This window comes from Rhinopithecus roxellana, chromosome 5, assembly GCF_007565055.1.
Source record: "Rhinopithecus roxellana isolate Shanxi Qingling chromosome 5, ASM756505v1, whole genome shotgun sequence".
NCBI lineage: Eukaryota > Metazoa > Chordata > Mammalia > Primates > Cercopithecidae > Rhinopithecus > Rhinopithecus roxellana.
The window spans coordinates 19,470,203-19,493,897 of NC_044553.1; the positions used below are offsets into that span (position 1 = coordinate 19,470,203).

Genomic DNA, 23,695 nt, shown 5'->3' on the forward strand with positions numbered 1-23,695 from the left:
AAATTAGCAGGGTGTGGTGGCAGATGCCTGTAATCCCAGCTACTCGGGAGACTGAGGCAGGAGAACTGCTTGAACCCGGGCAGCAGGGGTTACAGTGAACTGAGATTGCGCCACTGCACTCCAGCCTAGATGACAGAGGGAGACTCTGTCTTAAAGAAAAAAAAAAAAAAAAAAAAAAGAAATGAAACATTTTTGCTCCTTTTCTTCATAACATTTAGAAAATATTAATATACTAGAAACAGTCTAATCAGCTTTTTCTTATTTTACTTGAATAAGTTAAACTTCTCTGTCCATCTGTGAAAAGTGTCGTTGTAAGTGCCACTGATACACGAAGCCCTAATCTGGAAGGAGGTTTCTCTGTAAATGGTGTAAAGTAGGTGGGACCGATTACTTACTCTGAAAAACAATTACTTGATCTACAACTGCTATCTCCAATGTGGGCAAGATGCTATTCAACTGTTCTGTTACAGATATCTTTACATATCTCCAAACACAAGGTACACATCAAAATATTACACTGTCAAACATTATAGCTGTGTATGTGTAAAACATATGGTTTTCACTTTAATGTACAGGAATAAGTGTGTAAATAGTTCATATGACACATTTTGAGTTTTCCACGGAGATGCTTCATGCTTAACAATCGGACATAACTTTCTTAAGCAATTGCTAAATGCTTAAATGTAGTTTGTCTTTAAATTGGCAGTTTACTAACAATTCTTATAAACATTTCTGTGCCTTACATGACATTTGCATAGTTTATTTCTGAAAGACAGTAGCAAGTATTGCATATCCAGTATCTGAAAGGTAAGCTACATGACTATCCTAAATGCCATTTTTTTTCTTGGCTCCCTTTCGGGGTATATTTCTTTGTTATGTATGTATATATGGATTTTAAACTTTTTATTCTGAAATAATTTTAGACAGCATTTGCAAAGAGAGCTCCCTCACATCTCACTCAGCTTCCTGCAATGTTAATATCACAAGGAAATACAACGCAGTTGTCAAAACTAATAAAACCAATACAGCACCAATTAAAGCTTTGGACTTTACTTGGATTTTGCCAGTCTTTCAACTGATGTCCTTTTTCCTGACCCAGGATCAGATCCTGGATCCCACAAGCCTTTAGTCCTCACGTCTCCTTAGTCTCCTCTGCTCTGTGACAGTTCCTCAGTCTTTCCTTTTCATGAACCTGACACTGTTTTTTCAAAGAGTGCTGATCAGGTATCTTACAGAATGTCTCTCAATTTGGGTCTGATTTTCATTCATAATCATATAGAAGGTCATGGATTTTTGCAAGAATACCACAGAGAGACATGGCCTTCTTAGCATGTCATGTTGGAAGGCACATGTTGTCTTTATGTCCTATTACTGGTGATGTTAACCTTGATCCTCTGGTTAAGGCAGTGTTTTCCAGGATTCTCTTATTTCTAATTCTCTAATTTTTCCCTTTGTAAGAAACAAATATTTGGGAAGAGACATTTTGAGACTAAGCAAATATGTTTTTTTACTTAAACTTTTTGCCCACTTATGTTAGCATTATCCACTGACTTTGCCTGCAATAATTACCATTGTACTGTGGTGTTCTAATGGTGATTTACTATCTCTCATTCTTTCTACATTTATTAATTAGAGTTATGTTCTAAGAAAGAGTTGTCTCTTTCCCCTTATCTATTCAATCATTTATTTAAATCAGTAATGGACTCAATGTTTTTTATTCCCTGGGCTATAATCCAATACTATATTGTTATTTATTTTGTTACTCAAATTGTTCTAGTTTTGGTATTGGAAACTCTTTTGAAAGGCCAGCTCCTGTGACTTTTGATATGCACTTTCTTAACCTCTGACAACTCTGGCTCATCCTGATTCCCTGCCCCAATCTACAACAAACCATTTTTTCCAAGCAGCCCTGGGCCCTTATACTAGAAAATGGTGTTCAGAAACTAAAATCTGAGCACCGGATAGTTCAGTCACTGGGTGCTACTGCCTCACAGACCTCTCAGCCAACAGAGCCAGGAAATATATGATGTATACTAATTCATATGTACACACAACTGTATCTTTGTGTGTGCATGACAGGGTCTCGCTATGTCACCCAGGCTGGAGTGCAGTGGTACAACCATAGGCCACTGCAGCCTTGACTTCCTGTACTCAACTGATCCTCTCACCCCAGCCTCTCAAGTAGCTGGGACTATAGGTGCATGCTACCACGCCCAACTAATTTTTGTATTTTTAGTAGAGATGAGGTTTCGCCATGTTGGCCAGGCTGGTCTCAAACTCCTGAGCTCAACATCTGCCCGCCTCAGCCTCCCGAAGTGCTGGGATTATAGGCATGAGCCACTGTGCCCGGCCAGACACACACATATTTCTGTATCCATCGACCTGTATGTGTATACACATATATACGTCTGTATATATATATTATATACACATATATCTATGTGTATGTGTGTACATATATATACTCTTACTGAATCCTTCAACTATAACCCTGAAACATCGGCTCATTCTAGACCCCACCCCCACACCCCCTTGGTTATCTGCAACTTTCTCCTCCAACCATGAGAAACCTGGCTCCCTTTACCTACAATGTCCATTTGTTTATTTATATTTATTTATATGTTTATATGTTCAACCCTTTGTGTATGTGAGGGATGAATTTACCATCTAGATTACAGTAATTTGCTAGAATTTTGTTGGTCTCTAACCTTACAGTATCCAGTCAAAACAGGTTTCCAAATTTACTCAGACTGGGTTCTTTCTTCCTCACCCCTTCGATATCATGTTACTCATCTGTAATAAAGTTATATTCATGTGTGACAATATGCATTCCATCTTGGGCTCTCCCGGAATCTTTACTAAATTGCATTTAGTAAAAATCACTCTTTGTATGTACAGTTTTATGAGTTTCAACAAATGCAGACCCATGCATCTAATAAAACAGCATCACACAGATTAGTTCCATCACCTCGAAAATTCCCTCATACTAACCCTTTATAGTCAACTCTTCTCTCCAGTCCCAACCCATGGCAGCCAGGGAGTTTTGCATTTTCCAGAATGAAATATAGATGAAATCATACACAACTGTGGACTTTTAGATCTGGCTTCTTTTACTTAGCAAAATTCTCTTAGGATTCATCTATATTGCTGTGTGAATAGTTTACTGCTGAGTAGCATTTCCTTATATGGGCATACAGTGTGTTTATCCATTCATCTGTTGAAGGACATCTAGGCTAGTTTCAGTGTTTCACAATTATGAAAGATATAGGTTTCTGTGTAAGTATAGTTTTCAATTCATGTGCATAAATACTCTAGGAGTGGCATTACCATATTGTACAGCAAGTGTTTATTTATGTATTTATTTATTTTTAAGACAGGGTCTTGCTGTGTTGTCCAGGCTGGTCTTGAACTCCTAGGCTCAAGCAATCTTCCCGCCTTGGCCTCCCAAAGTGCAGGGATTATAGGCATGAGCCACCCTGCCTGGCCAGCAAGTATATATTTAAATTCATAAGCTGACCAACTCTTCAAAGTGGCTGTACTACTTTGCATTCCAAACATATATGAGAGATTTTTTGCTTTGCATCCTCACCAGCACTTCTAGTTTTTGAGTTTTCTTTTTTTCTTTTTTTTTTTTGAGGCAGTTTCACTCTTGTTGCCCAGGCTGGAGTACAATGGTACAATCTTGGCTCACCACAACCTCTGCCTCCTGGGTTCAAGTGATTCTTCTGCCTCAGCCTCCTGAATAGCTGGGATTACAGGCATGTACCACCACACCTGGCTAATTTTTTTTTTAAGTAGAGATGGAGTTTCTCCATGTTGGTCAGGCTGGTCTCAAACTCCCAACCTCAGGTCATCTGCCCACCTTGGCCTCCCAAAGTGCTGGGACTACAGGCGTGAGCCACTGTGCCCAACCGTTGGTTCTTCTTAAATTTTAGCCATTCTACTAGCTGTGTAGTTGTATCTCATTAGGTTTTAATTTTCAATTCCGTAGGGCCTGATAATATTGAGCATATTTTCATATGCTTATTTGCCATCCATGTATCTTCTTTTTGAAGTATCTGTTCAGATCTTGTGCCTTTTGCCTTTTTAAAAATATGTTTTCTTACTGTTGGGTTTTAAGAATTCTTACAATATTCTGGATACATTAAAGATACAAACTCTTTAATGGATATGTGACTTGCAATTACTCTCTTCTAATCTGTAGGTCATCCTATATTCTCCGAACAGTGCCTTTCACAGAGCAAAACTTAAGTTTAACCTCTAAAACTTAAGATAACCTCCAATACATCAGTTTTTTCTTTATGGATCCTGCTTCTGGTGTTGCATTTTCTCCTCTAAATTTCAGTTTCCTGTTTTAAATTTGGGTCTATAATCCAATTTTAATTTTTTAATAAAGTCTGAGTTATTATCAAGTGGGTTGTTTTTGTGTATGGATGTAGAATTGTTTCAACACCGTTAGTTGTAACTACCATCCTTTCTCTGTTGAACTGCCTTACTAACTTTGCCAAAAACCCAGTTGAATATACATGCATAGGTCTAAATTTTCTAAGCTGTTTTGTCCAGTGATCTATGTGCCCATCCTTTTGTCAATATCACACTTTCTGGATTACTACAGCTTTATAGTAGGTCTTGAAACCAGGTAGTAGTAGTTTTTTTAAATTTTGTTCCTTCTTAAATTCTAGCTATTGTAGTCCTTTGTCTTTACCTATATATTTTAGAATTGGCTTGTTCGTATCTACATAAAAAGCTTGCTAGGATTCTGAAATTGTGTTTAATCTACAGATCAATCTGGGAAGAAATGACATCTTGACAATACTGAGTCTTGAAATCCATTAACATGATGTATCTATCTATTCATCTAGGTCCTCTTTTATTTCTTTCATCAGTGTTTTGCAGTTTTCAACATACAGACTGTGTAAGTATTTTGTCACAATTGTACCTAGATGTTTCTTTTTTTTCCTTTAGTTGGGTTTTTTTTTGTTTAGTTTTTTAAATTTCAAATTCCAATTGTTCACTGCTGGTATATAATCGATTTTTATATACTAACTTTGTACCCTGCGACCTTGCTAAACTCACTGATTGGTCCAAGGATTTTTGTAATTTCTTTATATTTTGCTACATTAAAGAATGTATCTTCTGTGAATAGAGAAAGTTTAATTTCTCTCTTCCTGATATATATGCATTTTATTCATTTATTTTTGCCTAACTGTACTGGCTAGGACTTTTACTACCATGGTAAATACGACTGGTGAGAAAAACAATATCATTACCTAGCTCCAAACACTAGCAGACTCAATGCTTTCCCCTTATAAAGTATTTTAGCTGGATATTTTTTGTAGACGCTCTTTATTAATTTCCCTTCTATTACTAGCTCAATGAGATTCTTTTTGTTTAATCATGAATAGATGTTGAATTGTTAACATCGTGATTATACTAATGAATTTTCAAATGTAGACTCACCCTTGCATTCCTGGGATAAAACCAACTTGGTCTTGATATAGTATCCTTTTTATTTATTGCTCAATTTACTTTTTACTGAGGATTTTTGTGTCTAGAGTTCATGAGGAATGTGGATTTGTAGATTTTTTTTTTCTTGTGTTGCCTTATTTTGGTTTTGCACTGGGGTAATGCTGACCTAAAAAAATAAGTTGGAAAGTGTTCTCTCCTAATTTTTTCTGAAAGAGACTGTACAGAATTGGTATCACTTCTTTTGTAAATGTTTGGCAGAATTTGCCAGTTAAATCATATGGGTCTGGAGTTTTCTTTTGTGAAAGGTTTTTAAACTAGGAATTCTGTTTTTAAAATAGTTAGTATTCAAGTTAACTACTTCTTCTTCAATGAGTTTAGTAGTTCCTTGGTAGTTTGTATCTTTCTCAGAATTTGCCCATTTCATCTAAGCTATTAAATCTATTAGAACAGAGATGTTTATAGTATTCTTTTAGTGTCTTTTGGGTAATGTATCTGTTCATATTCTTGATACTGATAACCTACCTGGGTCTTCTCTTTTCCATTGGTCAGCTTGGATACAGATTTATCAATTTTATTGATCTCTTTTTAAAAAAACAGTTTTTGGTTTGCTTTTGTTTTCCTGTTTTAAATTCATTAATTTCTACTCTTTTTCCTTTCTTCTGCTTGATTTGGGTTAAGTTTGTTCTTCTTTTTTGTTTCTTAAGGTAAAAGCTTAGATTACTGATTTGGGATCCCTCTTTTCAAATACAGGCATTTGTTGCTATAAATCTCCCCTCATCACTACTCTAGTTGGGCCTCAAAATTTTGATGCTGTATTTTCATTTTCATTCAGCTATATGTATTTTTAAATTTCCATTGAGATTTCTTCTCTGGTCCTTGGGTTAAAGTATATTGTTTAATGTCTAAATATATGGCCATTTTCCTACTATCTTTCTGTTATTGATTTCTAGTTTGATTTCCTTTTGGCCAGAGAATATAACATGTATGATTTCAATTCACTGAAACTTGCCAGTTTGTTTCCTGGCACAGGATATAGTCTATCTTGGTGAATGTTCCATGTGCTCTTGTGAAAAATGTGTGTTCTGCTGTTGTTGAGTGACATGTTCTATAAATGTCTCTTAGGTCATGTTGGTCGAGTGTTGCTCAGATCATCTAGATCCTTACTGATTTTTCTGCCTACTTGTTCTATCAGTTACTGAGAGGGATGTTGAAATCTCCAACTACAATTGTGGATTTTTCTGCTCACCTTTTAGTTCTATCAGTCTTTACTTTATGTATTTTGAAGGTGGTTGTTAGGTGCATAAGCCATTAAAGACAGTTATTTCTTGGAAAGTGGACTAGGTCACATCCCTCTTTATCGCTGACAGTTTTCCTTGTTGTGAAGCCTACATTGTCTGAAATTAATAGGTCTGCTTTACCTTTCGTTTTGGTGTTTGCAACAGTAAATTTTCTCCCTTCTTTTACCTATGTCTTTATATTTAAAGTGGATTTCTTGTAGGCAGCATTTTTTGTTTTGTTTTCTTGAGACGGAGTTTCACTCTTATTGCTCAGGTTGAAGTGCAGTGGCACAATCTCGGCTCACTGCAACCTCTGCCTCTGGGGTTCAAGAGATTCTCCTGCCTCAGCCTCCCAAGTAGCTGGGATTACAGGAATGCACCACCATGCCCAGCTAATTTTGTATTTTTAGTAGAGACGGGGTTTCTCCATGTTGGTCAGGCTGGTCTCGAACTCCCAACCTCAGGTGATCTGCCTGCCTCAGCCTCCCAAAGTGCTGGGATTACAGGCATGAGTCACCACACTACTTTTTAAGAAAAAAAAAAAAAAAACACACAAATCTGACGATCTTTTAACTGATGTGTTCTCACCACATTCAATGTGATTATTTATATGACTGAATTAAAAGCTGCCTTTATGTTGCCTTTTGTTTGTCTTCTTTTCGCCCATTTCTTGGGCTACTTAGTAGAGCATTTTTTATATTTCTATTTTATCTCTTCTATTGACTTATTTAAAGTCAACAGAATGACTTCTTTAAAATTTTCTTCTGTATCTGCACTAAGGTTTATAATACACATCTTTAATCACCTTGAGTTCTTCTTCAAATAATATTTACATCATGTGTAGAGTCAATTCCTCCCTCCCATCTTTTACTGTCATATATTTTATTTTGACATGTGCTACAGAAACAAAATACACTGTTACTATTTTTGCCTTATATAGTCAGATACCTTTTGGAGCAATTAAAAAGAGTGAAAGCACTCAGATCGTGGTTTCTTTTATACTCCATAAAAATAAATTAATGTTCCTTGGAGAAATGCCTGATTCTAGGACTGGTGCAGAAAACACACAAGATCAGCCTAGAACATATTATAGTGCCAGAAAATAAAAAAGCGCCCACTTCTCCTAAAAAAAAAAAAAAACCCACAAAAATAAGGATATATTAAAGGGACACAGGAATCAAGTAGACAGCCCTCAAAAGCTGAAGCTAGAACAAAGCAACAGAAAAACGTGGTATTGCATTATAAACCAAAGTATTAAAATAAATGCCCACGAGTCCATATTGATAGAAATAAATGGTTGAATAAATGAGAGAGAAGAGATACATCTCCTGTGCAGAAGAATTCCAAATAACTTATGTAGATATCCTTCTCTTAAGAAAACTCCCCACTCCTTAAAAGTGTGGGCTGAACATGGTAATTTCCTACCCAAAGGCTATAGTATGAAAAGCAGAAGAGTAACTTTACAGAAAAGAAACCTGTTAAACACCTGTTAAACATCAGCCAAGTGACCAAATTAACATCAGCAATAGTTATAACGATACAGGTTGGTCATCCCAAATCTGAAAATCTGAAATCTGAAATGCTCCAAGATCCAAAACCTGTTGAGCACCAACATGTACTCATTGGATCATTTTGGATTTCAGATTTTTGGATTTGGGATGCTCTACTTATTAGTATAAGGGAAATATTCCAAAACCTGAAAAAATCTGAAATCTGGAATACTTCTGGTCCTGAGTATTTCAGATAAGGGATAATAAATGTAGTAGGCACTCTTGGTAAGATGTGATGAAAATGGCATCTTAATTCTATGGCCTACCTCCCTCAAACCAACAACCACAGTCTAAGCATGAGAAAAACATCAGACAAATCTTAACTAAGAGACATTCTATAAAAATACCTGACTAGTACTCCTCAAAACTGTCAAGGTCATTAAAGCAAGGAAAGTCTTAGAAACTCTCACAGTCAAGAGGAGGCTAAAGAGACATGATTGCTAAATGTAATGTGGTATCCTGGATTGGATCCTAGAATAGAAAAAGACACAAGGTTAAAAATAAATAAATCTGAATAAAGTGCGAATTTCAGTTAATAACAACGTATCAGTACTGGTTCAATAGTGGTGACAAATATACCATACTAATGTTAATAACAGAAAAAAACTATGTGTGGGGTATATGAAAACTTTCTGTACTATCTTTGCAATCTTTCTATAAATCTAAAATTGTTCTAAAAATAAAACGTTTATAAAATGTAGGGAAAACCAGATTTTATTTATTTTATCTTCATTTATTGCATTTCCACTGTTCAGGTCTTCGTGTAGACTCAAGTTTTTGCTGGGATCAGAGTCCTTTAACATTTCTTGTAGAGCAGGTCTGCTGGCAATAAATTCCCCTGACTTTTGTTTGAGGAAATCGTCATTTCTCAAAGATATTTTTGGTGGGCAGAGAATTTTGGGGTGAGAGGAATTTTTTAAAAATTTCAGCACATTAAATGTTACTCCCCTTTTCTTGCTTGCATAGTTTAGTTTGTGAAGAAAAAAGTATGGTACTAATCCTTATCTTTGTTTTTCTATATACAATGTATCTCTTCTCTAAGATTATTCTCTTATCTTTTGCTTTTAGCAGTCTGAGAGTGAGAGTGTGTGTGCGCATGCATGCGTGTGTGTGTTGGCAGTAGTATTTATCCTGCTTGGTACTGGTTATTTTTAAAAATATTACTCCTAATCTGTTCTCTCTTGTCTTTTTGGAAGTCCAATTATAAATATGTTATGCCATTTGATAATGGCGCATAGCTCTTGGATACTTCATTCTGTTTTTTATTTTGTCTTGTTTTCACTCTTCTCTTTGTATTTCAGCATGGGTAATTCCTACTAATAGACCTACAGGTTTTCCCTCCTGCTAAGCTATTAGTGCAAGACTCGAGTTAATTTCATTAGAAGCTGGGCCAGGTTTGAGCCTTACTGTTGCTCTGGTTACCATCAGGGCACCTACTATAAGCTTCATATCCCTCTGAGGGTGGGGATCTATCTGCATGCCAGATTTTCCCCTAGTGACTGCTCCACTCTCAGCTTTAAGTCATCTCCTCTCTTGTTGTGCCTCAGGCTGTGGCCTTCTCCATCATCCTGCCAGTCTCCTGGCGTTGCTCCATACCAAGCATGTCTTCCTGTTCCTTCACCACTGGCTGAGATATTTTGCCTTTTCCATTAAACAGGATTTCAACAGTGCCCTAAGAGTGATAATGTTTGTTGTTCGTTGTCTTAGAGATTAAAGCTTTTGTTCCATATTAGAGAAAGAAGACAGAAAGATCCAGGCAAAACTTTTTGCCCCTAGTGTAGAGCTACTCTTCCCCTCTCCCAGTTGTGTACCACAGCGAGACCTTTTCAGGAGCTTCTGAGCACCCCATGGGATTCATGGAGAAAAAAGTCTACAAGAGAACACAGACTCACCCTGTTTTATACTGCGGCCCCCAGGAGTTTCACACAGTTCTGTCAGTGCACACCTGGTCTCCAGCAATTCACCAATCACCCTAGCTTAACTCTTACCATCTGTGTCTTGCCTAATGCTCAAATGTCATCTCTCCTCACAGTATCTTTGACTCTGGAGCATCTGGGCCAGTTGGTTGCCCTGTAATCTCAGCACTATAATGAGTTCAAGGAAAACTGAATTTTTTGTATATCCAAGTTTTTTTAATTGTAAGGCTGGGAGTGACTGTTTCCAGATTTCTGTATCGCCAAATAAAAAAGTACTTGTTTTTTGACCTGGACTATAAGACTTAAAGAGATTTGGTCCTGGCTCTATTTTGAACTATTTTGGACAAGTAATAACCTTTAACTCAGTTTCCTCATCTCTACCTTGCAATGATCACAGGCTAATTGAGAATTAAATGAGACAATATACATATGAAGGTGTTTTGGAATCTATAAAGCATTATACCAATGTGGAATTATTATCTAAGCCTGATAGCATCACTTTCACTTAGCAAAAACTCTAATGGTGAGTTTAGCAACTGCTCATAGAGAGAACACCTGGCATATCATTTAGTATGCTAGCAGTCAAACAGTTGCTAAACTAAGAGGTTTTAAAACTTGATTATACATTCTAGTTTTTTTTCTACAAGAGGCTAAGGGGGATAAATATATTGTCCTGTTCTTTATAAACAGACTTAAGACTCAAAAACAAACGAGACCAGAACCCTAAAGCCGTCATCAAGGAGTGGAACAGAGGCTACCTGCATTCTTTATACAGTTAAATAGAAAGGTTCTCTGAGAAGGAATAAGCAAATAAAATTAATTGGAGAATAACTCACTCAAGTTTGTGTGCATTCTTCCCTATCCTACAATAGTTCTGTGGTATGCAGAATTCTTTTTTTTTTGAGACAGTGTCTTGCTCTGTCACCCAGGCTGGAGTGCAGTGGTACGATTTCGGCTCACTGCAATCTCCACCTCCTGGGTTCAAGTGATTCTCCTACCTCAGCCTCCTGAGTAGCTGGGATTACAGGCATATGCCACCACACCCAGCTAATTTTTGTACTTTTAGTAGAGATGGGGTTTCACCATGTTGCCTAGGCTGGTCTTGAACTCTTGACCTCAGGTGATCCACCCACGCTGGCATCCCAAAGTGCTGGGATTACAAGTGTGAGCCACTGTACCCTGCCTGGTATGCAGAATTTTCTAACTAATAGTTTAGTGCTTCTCTCACAGAAAAGCATGTTTAATTGATTAATGAAAGTATACAAAGTACAGAGAACAAATAACTCATGTTTAATACTTCTAGCCTGGTAAAATTAAACATAATAATCTCTCTGTATTTTACTTTTTAAAAACTGATTTGAAAAGTGTTACATATTAATGGGGTACATGTGAATATTTGTTACATTCATAGAATGTGTAATGATCAAGGTCAGGGTATTTGGGGTATCTATTACCTTGAGTATTTATACTTTCTATTTGTTGGGAACATTTCAAGTCCTCTCTTCTAGCTACTCAGAAATATACTCTATCTGCAATGTTGCTAACTATAGTCACCCTTCTCTCCTATCAAATACAGGGGTATATTTCTTGTATCTAAGTGTATGTTTTTACCCACGAATCAACCTCTCTTCATCCCATCTCCCACCCACACACCCTTCCCAGCCTCTGCTATCATTCTATTTTCTATCTCTACAAGATCAATTTTGTTAGGTCTCACTCACATATGAGTGAGATCATGCAGTATCTGTCTTTCTGTGCCTGGCTTATTTTACTTAATAACCTCCAGTTCCAACCATGTTCATATTTAGCTTTAATTTTAAATAACCGTTAAGCAAATTTCCATAATCTGATCTTTGTGTATTTGAAATAGACTTGTCTCTTCAATACTAATTTCGAATGGAAATATTCGTTAGGAATAGGTGTAGATTCTATGGTGGCACAGAGAATTCCAAAGGAAGCTACAGACTGCCTATGTATAAAATACATGTTTTAAAGAATGAAGTTGAAGAAAGGTTCAACTTACTAGTGGAGGCATCATGCCCTTGCTTGAAGGGGGGATGACAACTCGAAGATCTGGTTTTCTACTGTTCATTCCAAGATTACCACCACCTGGTGGAGGGGGAGACTTCGTAGGCATGACTTTGCCTAAACTATTTGCACCAGTAGTTCCAATCAAATTTGGAGAAGCTCTTGAGTTTACAAATCCATTCCCTGGGGGGAAAAATATCATTCAATTATGTGAGAAGAGTTATTAAAACACTTTGGCACAAACAAAGTTTTCCCCAGTCTGAGTTGCAAATAAATTTTATAACAAAATTCACTACAGGTTTGAGTATCCCTTATCCAAAATGCTTGGGACCAGAAGTGTTTCTGATTTTGGAATACTTGTATTACATACTTCAGGGCTGAGCATCCCTAAACCTGAAAATTCAAAATCCTCCAGTTAACACTTCTTCTGAGAATCATATCAGTGCTCAAAACGTTTCAGATTTTAGAGCATTTTGTATTGGGATACTCAACCTGTGGTAACTAATGAAGTATCTTTGGATATTTTAAAAATAAGCAGAGGAAGACAAGCAAAGTCTGAAATACATATAAAGCTTAAGACTAATGACACTTGTACAGCATTACTGCTTGGATTTGCTGAGAGAGATTTAAAACACAACACATTTCTGGCCGGGTGCGGTGGCTCACGCCTGTAACCCCAGCACTTCAGGATGCCAAGGAGGGCGAATCACTTGAGGTCAGGTGTTTAAGACCAGCTTGGCCAACACGTTGAAACCCCGTCTCTATTAATAATACAAAAATTAGCTAGGCATGGTGGCGCACGCCTGTGATCCCAGCTACTTGGGAGGCTGAGGCAGAAGAATTGCTTGAAGCCGGGAAACGGAGGTTGCAGTGAGCTGAGATCATGCCCCTGCACTACAGCCTGGGTGACAGTGTGAAACTGTATTTCAAAGAAACAAAAGATCACATTTCTAACAGGGCATCTCATTTAGTCTCATTTGAGGGACTAAAATAATGGAGGTATTATAGAAAATGTCTGAAAACAGCCTATTCAATCACTCTTGTGAGAGCAAAGGCACTGCTACTATTAAGTTCTGAGTAGTGAACCAGGTATCAGAGCAACTTCTTGACTGTAGCTTATTCAGTACTCATTTCTAATGCCTCATTTTCACCAAGTACTTCTTCCTTATGGCTCTACTTCACTGGTTCTGTTTTTTCATCTTCATTGAGGTCCTTATTAAATATTTCTGATTTATCTCACATTAATCATCTTATTCCTATTTTCAAACTTTCCCTGACAGAACCTTCCATCTCTCCTCGATGAAATGAGGAAACAGGCATATTGTGATATATGCTCTATGTACATAATACTTTTGGGAACCAGTTGAGATATAAATAAATATGAAACCATCCTGTTTTCATGAATACGGTAATCAGTCATTCCACTTCTTCCCATGTGTAGCAACCACATGGACTGGGTGGGGCTGACTCTCTGCAACCCTCTCTCCAACCCCCAGATGAACTTAGTGTCAGGCATTTGACTCAGGTCATTCTCGTTCACCACAGGGACTGGATGTGGTAATGACCAATCAGAACCCAGGTAAAACAATTGTTCCATGATTGTCAGGGAGGCTCCCACATTCCCCAAACTGTGCCTGAGAAAGCATTTTATTATTTATTTATTTATTTATTTTATTATTATTTTTTTTTTGAGGCGGAGTCTCGGTCTGTCACCCGGACTGGAGTGCAGTGGCCAGATCTCAGCTCACTGCAAGCTCCGCCTCCCGGGTTTACGCCATTCTCCTGCCTCAGCCTCCCGAGTAGCTGGGACTACAGGCGCCCGCCACCTCGCCCGGCTAGTTTTTGTATTTTTAGTAGAGACGGGGTTTCACCGTGTTAGCCAGGATGGTCTCGATCTCCTGACCTCGTGATCCGCCCGTCTCGGCCTCCCAAAGTGCTGGGATTACAGGCTTGAGCCACCGCGCCCGGCCTATTTATTTATTTTTTTGACACAGAGTCTTGCTCTGTCATCCAGGCTGGAGTGCAGTGGAGCGATCTCCGCTCACTGCAAGCTCAGCATCCCCGGTTCACACCATTCTCCTGCCTCAGCCTCCTGAGTAGCTGGGACTACAGGCGCCCGTCACCATGCCTGGCTAATGTTTTGTATTTTTAGCAGAGACAGAAAGTTTCACCACGTTAGCCAGGATGGTCTCGATCTCCTGACCTCATGATCTGCCCACCTCGGCCTCTCAAAGTGCTGGGATTACAGGCGTGAGCCAACGCATCCAGCCAGCATTTTATTCTTAAGTCATTTTGAGACTCAGAAGAAAGCTGGAATGAGGAAAAAGCTGATACAAAAAGGAGAACAGCAAACAAATGATGTAAAAGCCCTGATTAAACCGTGCTTGTAGTCTGTACCACTTCTGGATCTTTCAGTTACATGTAAGTTAACACATCCCCTATACAATTTAAGCCTGAGGTAGTTTTCTGTTAGTTGCAACTGACAGTATCCTAATAGAAACAGCTACTATTCACCAGCTTGCAGTCCAACAGCAGAGATAATGACACAAATAAAAAGTAGATAAGTAACCAGTGTACAGAAACATATAATGTGAATTTATAAAACAGAGACTACAGTGTGGTATTTCAATTTCAAAGTAAATCACAAATAAAGCAGGGAAGAATAAAATAATAAGTGTTTATTATGAAGCTGGCAAAGAACAAAATACTCAGAATAGTGAGCCAGAGGTTCCTGATGAGTCAAACAGGCCTCTTAGGTTCTCTGGGTAGGACTCAGCATTTCCATGTCCTTAAGACTAGCAACTGTCTAAAATCAGAAAACATAGAAGTACCTTTACTATCTGGAAATTAAAAAAATTCAAACATCTATTATGTATATAGTACTGTGCCCCTGGGAGGGTATATGTCGAGAAACCATAAAAAGCCTACAGGTCTTCAAGGAGCTTTTCATCTAGTTAGCAAGAACAGGCATATCACATAGGCATGAATTATAGTTACAATATGGGCAAACTAGAGGTAACCACACAAAATTTACAATGAGATAGAAAGCACTGATCACAAATATATCAGCTTAATTAGGAAAGCCTTTGTGGGATTAACTACTGAGCAGTCTGAAATGACAGAAGAAGAAAACAGAAGACAGGCATTATGGATAAATGTGAGAAAAATATGTTAAAGCACGAATGAACAAGGTGTGAGTGAGGAATGGCAGAGCAGATAAGCCTGGAGAATCCACAGCTTCAGGGACCATCAGAAGGAAAGGGTAGCTGTATTTGTTCTGCTCCTTTCATTCTAGTATAAAGAAAAAAAGAAAACTTCAGAATTCACGAAAAATAAGCAGGCACTAGATGTTACAAATACACACACACCCACACACTCCTGTATTAATATACATGCAAGGACTAACAAAAACTGAGTGTCTGTTGTGTGCTTAACACTGGCCTAAAACTCATCCTAATAATCTCATCCTGACAAGACTGCATTCTGAGAAATAAAATGGTTTGCCCCTGGGTCAGATGTGGTGGCTGATGCCTGTAATCCCAGAACTTTGGGAGACTGAGGTGGGCAGATTGCTTGAGCCCAGTTCAAAATCAGCCTGGGCAACATGGTGAAACCGCATCTCTACAAAAAAAAAAGAAAAAAGAAAAAAAGAAAAATTAATAGGACACAGTGGTGTACACCTCTAGTTCCAGCTACTAAGGAGGCTGAGTCAGCCCAAGAGGCAGAGGTTGCAGTGAGCCAAGATCACACCACCACATTCCAGCCTCGGTGACAGAATTAACCCAATCAAATAAAGACAAATTAAAAAAAAAAAAAAAATCAAAAAACAAAAATGAACAAAGCCTCCAAAAAATTTGAGATTATGCTAAACAGCCAAACCTAAGAATAACTGGTGTTCTTGAGGAAGAAGAGAAATCTAGAAGTCTGGAAAACATATTTGAGAAAATAACTGAGAAAAACTTCCCTGGCCTCACTAGAGATCTAGAAATCCAAACACAAAAAGCTCAAAGACCTGGGAAATTCATAGCAAAAAGATCTTCACCCAGGCACACAGTAATCATATTACCTCAAGTGAAGACAAAGGGAAGACTCTTAAGAGCTGAGCGGCAAAAGCATCAGGTAACCAACAAAGGAAAACTTATCAGATTAACAGCAGATTTCTCCCCAGACACCTTACAAGCCAGAAGAGATTGGGGTCCTATCTTTAGCTTCCTCAAACAAAATAATTGCTGGCCAAGAGTTTTGTATCCAGCAGAGTCAAGCTTCATGAATTAAGAAGAGATAAAGTCTTTTTCAGATAAACAAATGCTGAGAGAATTCACCACTACGAAGGCAGCACAACTAAGAAATGCTAAAAGGAGTTCTAAATCTTGAAACAAAACCTGAAAATACACCCTCCTTAAATCATAAATCTCACAGAGCCCATAAAACAAGAACACAATGAAAAAAAGTATTCAGGCAACAACTAACACAATGAATAAAATAGTACCTCACATCTCAATTATTAACGTTGAATGTAAATGGCCTAAATGTTCCACTTAAAAGATACAGAATGGCAGAATGGTTAAAAATACACCAACCAAGTATCTGCTGTCCTCAAGACACTTACCTAACACATAAGGACTCACTCACATAAAGTAAAGGGGTGGAAAAAGATACTAGAAAATCTAGAGGAGGTGGATACATTCCTGGAAATACATAACCTGCCTAGGTTAAATCAAGAAATAAAACTCTGCATGAAACAATAACAAGTAGCGAGACTGAAACAATAATTTTAAAAACTGCCAACAACAACAACAACAAAAAGTCCAGGACCAGATGAATTCAGAGTTGAATTCTATCAGGCATTCAAAGAAGAACTGGTACCAATCTTATTAGACTATTCCAAAAGATAGACAAAGAGAAAATCCTCCCTAAATTATTCTATGAAGCCAGTATCACCCTAATACCAAAACCAGGAAAGGATATAACAAAAGTAAACTACAGACCAACATCCCTGATGAGCACAGGTGCAGAAATCCTTAACAAAATAACAGCTGACTGAATCCAACAGCACATCAAAAAAGATAATACACCATGGTCAAGTGGGTTTCATACTAGGGATGCGGGGGGGTTTAATATACAAAAGTCAATAAGCAAAACTGGCACAGAAGGGACATATCTCAAGGTAATAAAAGCCATCTATGACATTTTTACTGGAGTCAGTAAAGTTCCAGGACACAAAATCAATGTACACAAATCAGCAGCACTGCTATACATCAACAATGACCAAGCTGAGAATCAAATCAAGAACTCAATCCCTTTGCAACAGGTGCAAAAAACTAACATATCTAACCAAGGAGGTGAAAAATTTCTACAAGGAAAACTACAAACCACTGCTGAAAGAAATCACAGATGACACAAACAAATGGAAACACATCTCACGCTCATGGATGGGTAGAATCAATATTGTGAAAATGACCATAATGCCAAAAGCAATCTACAAATTTAAAGCAATTCCCATCAAAATACCACCATCATTCTTCACAGAACTAGGGGACAAAAAATCTTAAAATTCACATGGAACCAAAAAAGCCTGCATGGCCAAAGCAAGACTAAGCGAAAAGAACAAATCTGGAGACATCATATTATTTCATTTCAAACTATACTACAAGGCTATAGTTACCAGAAAAGCATGGTACTGGTATAAACACAGGCACACAGACCAATGGAACAGAAGAGAGAACCCAGAAACAAAGCTAAATACTTACAGCCAACTCATCTTCAACAAAGCAAACAAAAACATAAAGTGGGGAAGACACCCTATTCAACAAATGGTGCTGGTGTAATAGGCAAGCCACATGTAGAAGAATGAAACTGGATCCTCATCTCTCATCTTACACAAAAATCAATTCAAGATAAACCAAAGACTTAAATCTAAGACCTGAAACCATAAAAATTCTGGAACATTGGAAAAACTCTTCTAGACATTGGCTTAGACAAAGCGTTCATGATCAAGAACCCAAAAGCAAATATGATAAAGAAAAAATAAATAGACGGGACCTAATTAAACTAAAAAGCTTCTGCAAAGCAAAAGAAATAATCAGCAAACAGACAACCCAGAGAGTGGGAGAAAATCTTCACAAACTATGCATCTGACAAAGGACTAATATCCAGAATCTACAAGGAAATCAAATCAGCCATAAAAAAACAAATAATCCCATCAAAAAGTGGGTACAGGCCATGAATAGACAATTCTCAAACGTAGATATACAAATTGCCAAAAGACACGTGAAAAAATGCTCAGCATCACTAATTATCAGTGAAATGCAAATCAAAATCACAATGAGATACCACCTTACTCCTGCAAGAATAGCCTATTTTAAAAATCAAAACATAATAGATGTTGGCATGGATATGATGAAAAGCAAACACTTATACACTGCTGGTGGGAATGTAAACTAGTATAACCACTGAAGAAAACAGTACAGAGATTCCTTAAAGAACTAAAAGTAGAACTATGGTTTGATTTAGCAATCTCACTACTGGGTCAGAAGAAAAGAAGTCATTTTATGAAAAAGACACTCATGCACACATGTTTATAGCAGCACATTTTGCAATTGTGAAAATATGGAACCAGCCTAAATGTCCATCAACAAACAAGTGGATAAAGAAAATGTCCACCTGGGAAGCACAAGGGGGAAAGGAATTCCTTTCCCTAGCCAAAGGAAACTGAGACACACAACACCTGGAAAATCGGGTAACTCCCACCCTAATACTGCACTTTATCAAGGGTCTTAGCAAACGGCACACCAGGAGATTATATCCCACACCTGGCCGGGAGGGTCCCATACCCACAGAGCCGCCCTCATTGCTAGCACAGCAGTCTGAGCTCTAACTGCAAGGCAGTAGCAAGGTTGGGGGAGGGGTGCCTGCCATTGATGAGGCTTAAGTAGGTAAACAAAGCCGCCAGGAAGCTGGAACTCGGTGCAGCCCACCACAGCTCAAGGAGGCCGGCCTGCCTCTGTAGACTCCACCTCTGAGGATAGGGCATAGCTAAACAAAAAGCAACAGAAACCTCGGCAGAGGTAAATGTCCCTGTCTGACAGTTTGAAGAGAGCAGCAGTTCTCCCAGCACGGAGGCTGAGATCTGAGAAGGGACAGACTGCCTGCTCAAGTGGGTCCCTGATCCCTGAGTAGCTTAAATGGGAGACATCCCCAACTAGGTGCAGACCGACACTTCACACCTCACATGGCTGGGTACACCCCTGAGACGAAGCTTCCAGAGCAAGAATCAGACAGCAACACTCGCTGTTCAGCAATAATCTATCTTTTGCAGCCTCCACTGCTGATACCCAGGCAAACATGGTCTGGAGTGGACCTCAAGCAAAGTCCAACAGACCTGCAGCTGAGGGTCCTGACTGTTAGAAGGAAAACTAACAAACAGAAAGGACACCCGCACCAAAACCCCATCAGTACGTCACTATCATCAAAGACCAAAGGCAGATAAAACCACAAAGATGGGGGAAAAGCAGTGCAGAAAAGCTGGAAATTCAAAAAATCAGAGCGCATCTCCCTCTCCAAAGGAACGCAACTCATTGACAGCAACAGAACAAAGCTGGACGGAGAAGGACTTTGATGAGTTGAGAGAAGAAGGCTTCAGTCGATCAAACTTCTCAGAACTAAAGGAGGAACGACGTAACCAGCACAAAGAAACTAAAAACCTTGAAACAAGATGTGACAAATGGCTAACTAGAATAACCAACACAGAGAAGTCCTTAAAAGAACTGATAGAGATGAAAACCATAACACGAGAACTACGTGACAAATGCACATGCTTCAGTAACCGACTCGATCACCTGGAAGAAAGAGTATCAGTGATTGAAGATCAAATGAATGAAATGAAATGAGAAGTCTAGAGAAAAAAGAGTAAAAAGAAATGAACAAAGCCTCCAAGAAATATGGGATTATGTGAAAAGACCAAATCTATGTCTGATTGGTGTGCCTGAAAGTGACAGGGAAAATGGAACCAAGGTAGAAAACGCTCTGTAGGATATCATCCAGGAGGACTTCCCCAACCTAGTAAGGCAGGCCAATATTCAAATTCAGGAAATATAGAGAACACCACAAAGATACTCCTCAAGAAGAGCAACTCCAAGACACATAATTGTCTGATTCACCAAAGTTGAAATGAAGGAAAAAATGTTAAGGGCAGCCAGAGAGAAAGGTCGGGTTACCCACAAAGGGAAGCCCATCAGACTAACAATAGCAGATCTCTCGGCAGAAACTCTCCAAGCCGGAAGAGAGTGGGGGCCAATATTCAACATTCTTAAAGAAAAGAATTTTAAACCCAGAACTTCATACCGGTCAAACTAAGTTTCATAAGTGAAGGAGAAATAAAATCCTTTACAGATGAACAAATGCTTAGAGATTTTGTCACCACCAGGCCTGCCTTACAAGAAATCCTGAAGGAAGCACTAAACATGGAAAAGAACAACAGGTACCAGCCATTGCAAAAACATGCCAAAATGTAAAGTCCATCAATGCTAGGAAGAAGCTGCATCAACTAATGAGCAAAATAACCAGCTAATATCATAATGACAGGATCAAGTTCACACATAACAATACTAACCTTAAATGTATATGGACTATATGGTCCAATCAAAAGACACAGACTGGCAAACTGGATAAAGAGTCAAGACCCATCAGTTTGCTGTATTCAGGAGACCCATCTCACATGCAGAGACACAAATAAGCTCAAAACAAAGGGATGGAGGAAGATCTATCAAGCAAATGGAAAACAAAAAAGCAGGGGTTGCAATCCTGGTCTCTGATAAAACAGACTTTAAACCATCAAAGATCAAAAGAGACAAAGAAGGCCATTACATAATGAGAAAGGGATCAATTCATCAGGAAGAGCTAACTACCCTAAATATATATGCACTCAATACAGGAGCACCCAGATTCATAGGGTATGTCCTTAGAGACTTACAAAGAGACTTAGACTCCCATACAATAATAATGGGAGACTTTAACACCCCACTGTCAACATTAGACAGATCAACGAGACAGAAAGTTAACAAGGATATCCAGGAATTGAACTCAACTCTGCACCAAGCAGACCTAATAGACATCTACAGAACTCTCCACCCCAAATCAACAGAATATACATTCTTCTCAGCACCACATTGCACTTATTCCAAAATTGACCACATAGTTGGAAGTAAAGCACTTCTCAGCAAATGTGAAAGAACAGAAATTATAACAAACTGTCTCTCAGACCACAGTGCAATCAAACCAGAACTCAGGACTAAGAAACTCAATCAAAACTGCTCAAATACATGGAAACTGAACAACCTGCTCCTGAGTGACTACTGGGTACATAACGAAATGAAGGCAGAAATAAAGATGTTCTTTGAAACCAATGAGAACAAAGACACAATATACCAGAGTCTCTGGTACACATTTAAAGCAGTGTGTAGAGGGAAATTTATAGCACTAAATGCCCACAAGAGAAAGCAGGAAAGACCTAAAATTGACAGCCTAACATCACAGTTAAAAGAACTAGAGAGGCAAGAGCAAACACATTCAAAAGCTAGAAGAAGGCAAGAAATAACTAAGATCAAAGCAGAACTGAAGGAGATAGAGACACAAAAAACCCTCCAAAAAATCAATGAATTCAGGAGCTGGTTTTTTGAAAAGATCAACAAAATTGACAGACTGCTAGCAAGACTAATAAAGAAGAGAGAAGAATCAAATAGACGCAATAAAAAATGATAAAGGGGGTATCACCACTGACCTCACAGAAATACAAACTACCATCAGAGAATATTATAAACACCTCTACGTAAATAAACTAGAAAACCTAGAAGAAACGGATAATCTCCTGGATACTTACACTCTCCCAAGACTAAACCAGGAAGAAGTTGAATCCCTGGATAGACCAATAACAGGCTCTGAAATTGAGGCAATAATTAATAACCTACCAACCAACCAAAGTCCAGGACCAGACGGATTCACAGCCGAATTCTACCAGAGGTACAAGGAGGAGTTGGTACCATTCCTTCTGAAACTATTCCAATCAAAAGAAAACGAGGGAATCCTCCCTAACTCATTTTACGAGGTCAACATCATCCTGATACCAAAGCCTGGCAGAGATACAACAAAAAAAGAGAATTTCAGACCAATATCCCTGATGAACATCCATGCAAAAATCCTCAATAAAATACTGGCAAACTGAATCCAGCAGCACATCAAAAAGCTTATCCATCATGATCAAGTGGGCTTCATCCCTGGGATGCAAGGCTGGTTCAACACACGCAAATCAATAAACGTAATCCAGCATATAAACAGAACCAAAGACAAAAACCACATGATTATCTCAATAGATGCAGAAAAGGCCTTTGACAAAATTCAACAGCCCTTCATGCTAAAAGCTCTCAATAAATTCAGTACTGATGGAACGTATCTCAAAATAGTAAGAGCTATTTATGACAAACCCACAGCCAATATCATGCTGAATGGGCAAAAACTGGAAGCACTCCCTTTGAAAACTGGCACAAGACAGGGATGCCCTCTCTCACCACTCCTGTTCAACAGAGTGTTGGAAGTTCTGGCTAGGGCAATCAGGCAAGAGAAAGAAATAAAGGGTATTCAGTTAGGAAAAGAAGTCGTCAAATTGTCCCTGTTTGCAGATGACATGATTGTATATTTAGAAAAATCCATTGTCTCAGCCCAAAATCTCCTTAAGCTGATAAGCAACTTCAGCAAAGACTCAGGATACAAAATCAAGGTGCAAAAATCACAAGCACTCTTATACACCAGTAACAGACAAACAGCCAAATCATGAATGAACTCCCATTCACAATAGCTTCAAAGAGAATAAAATACCTAGGAATCCAACTTACAAGGGATATAAAGGACCTCTTCAAGGAGAACTACAAACCACTGCTCAGTGAAATAAAAGAGGACACAAACAAATGGAAGAACATACCATACTCATGGATAGGAAGAATCAATGTTGCGAAAATGGCCATACTGCCCAAGGTAATTTATAGATTCAATGCCATGCCCGTCAAGCTACCAATGAGTTTCTTCACAGAATTGGAAAAAACTTCTTTAAAGTTCATATGGAACCAAAAAAGACCCCACATTGCCAAGACAATTCTAAGTCAAAAGAACAAAGCTGGAGGCATCATGCTACCTGACTTCAAACTATACTACAAGGCTACAGTAACCAAAACAGCATGGTACTGGTACCAAAACAGAGATATAGACCAATGGAACAGAACAGAGCCCTCAGAAATAATACCACACATCTACAGCCATCTGATCTTTGACAAACCTGACAAAAACAAGAAACGGGGAAAGGATTCCCTATTTAATAAATGGTGCTGGGAAAATCGGCTAGCCATAAGTAGAAAGCTGAAACTGGATCCTTTCCTTACTCCTTATATGAAAATTAATTCAAGATGGA

The 23,695-nt window shown here is 38.4% G+C and overlaps 1 protein-coding gene across 16 annotated transcripts in view; it reads right to left on the reverse strand.

Moving 5' to 3' along the window:
• MEF2A (myocyte enhancer factor 2A) overlaps positions 1 to 23,695 on the reverse strand; it is a 162,458-nt gene that overhangs the window by 14,251 nt on the left and 124,512 nt on the right. For all 16 annotated transcript variants that reach the window (XM_030930110.1, XM_030930109.1, XM_030930094.1 and 13 more), the window contains one exon: positions 12,236 to 12,423. In XM_030930110.1, the coding sequence (XP_030785970.1) occupies positions 12,236 to 12,423 (188 nt within the window). The remainder of the gene's footprint in view (positions 1 to 12,235; positions 12,424 to 23,695) is intronic.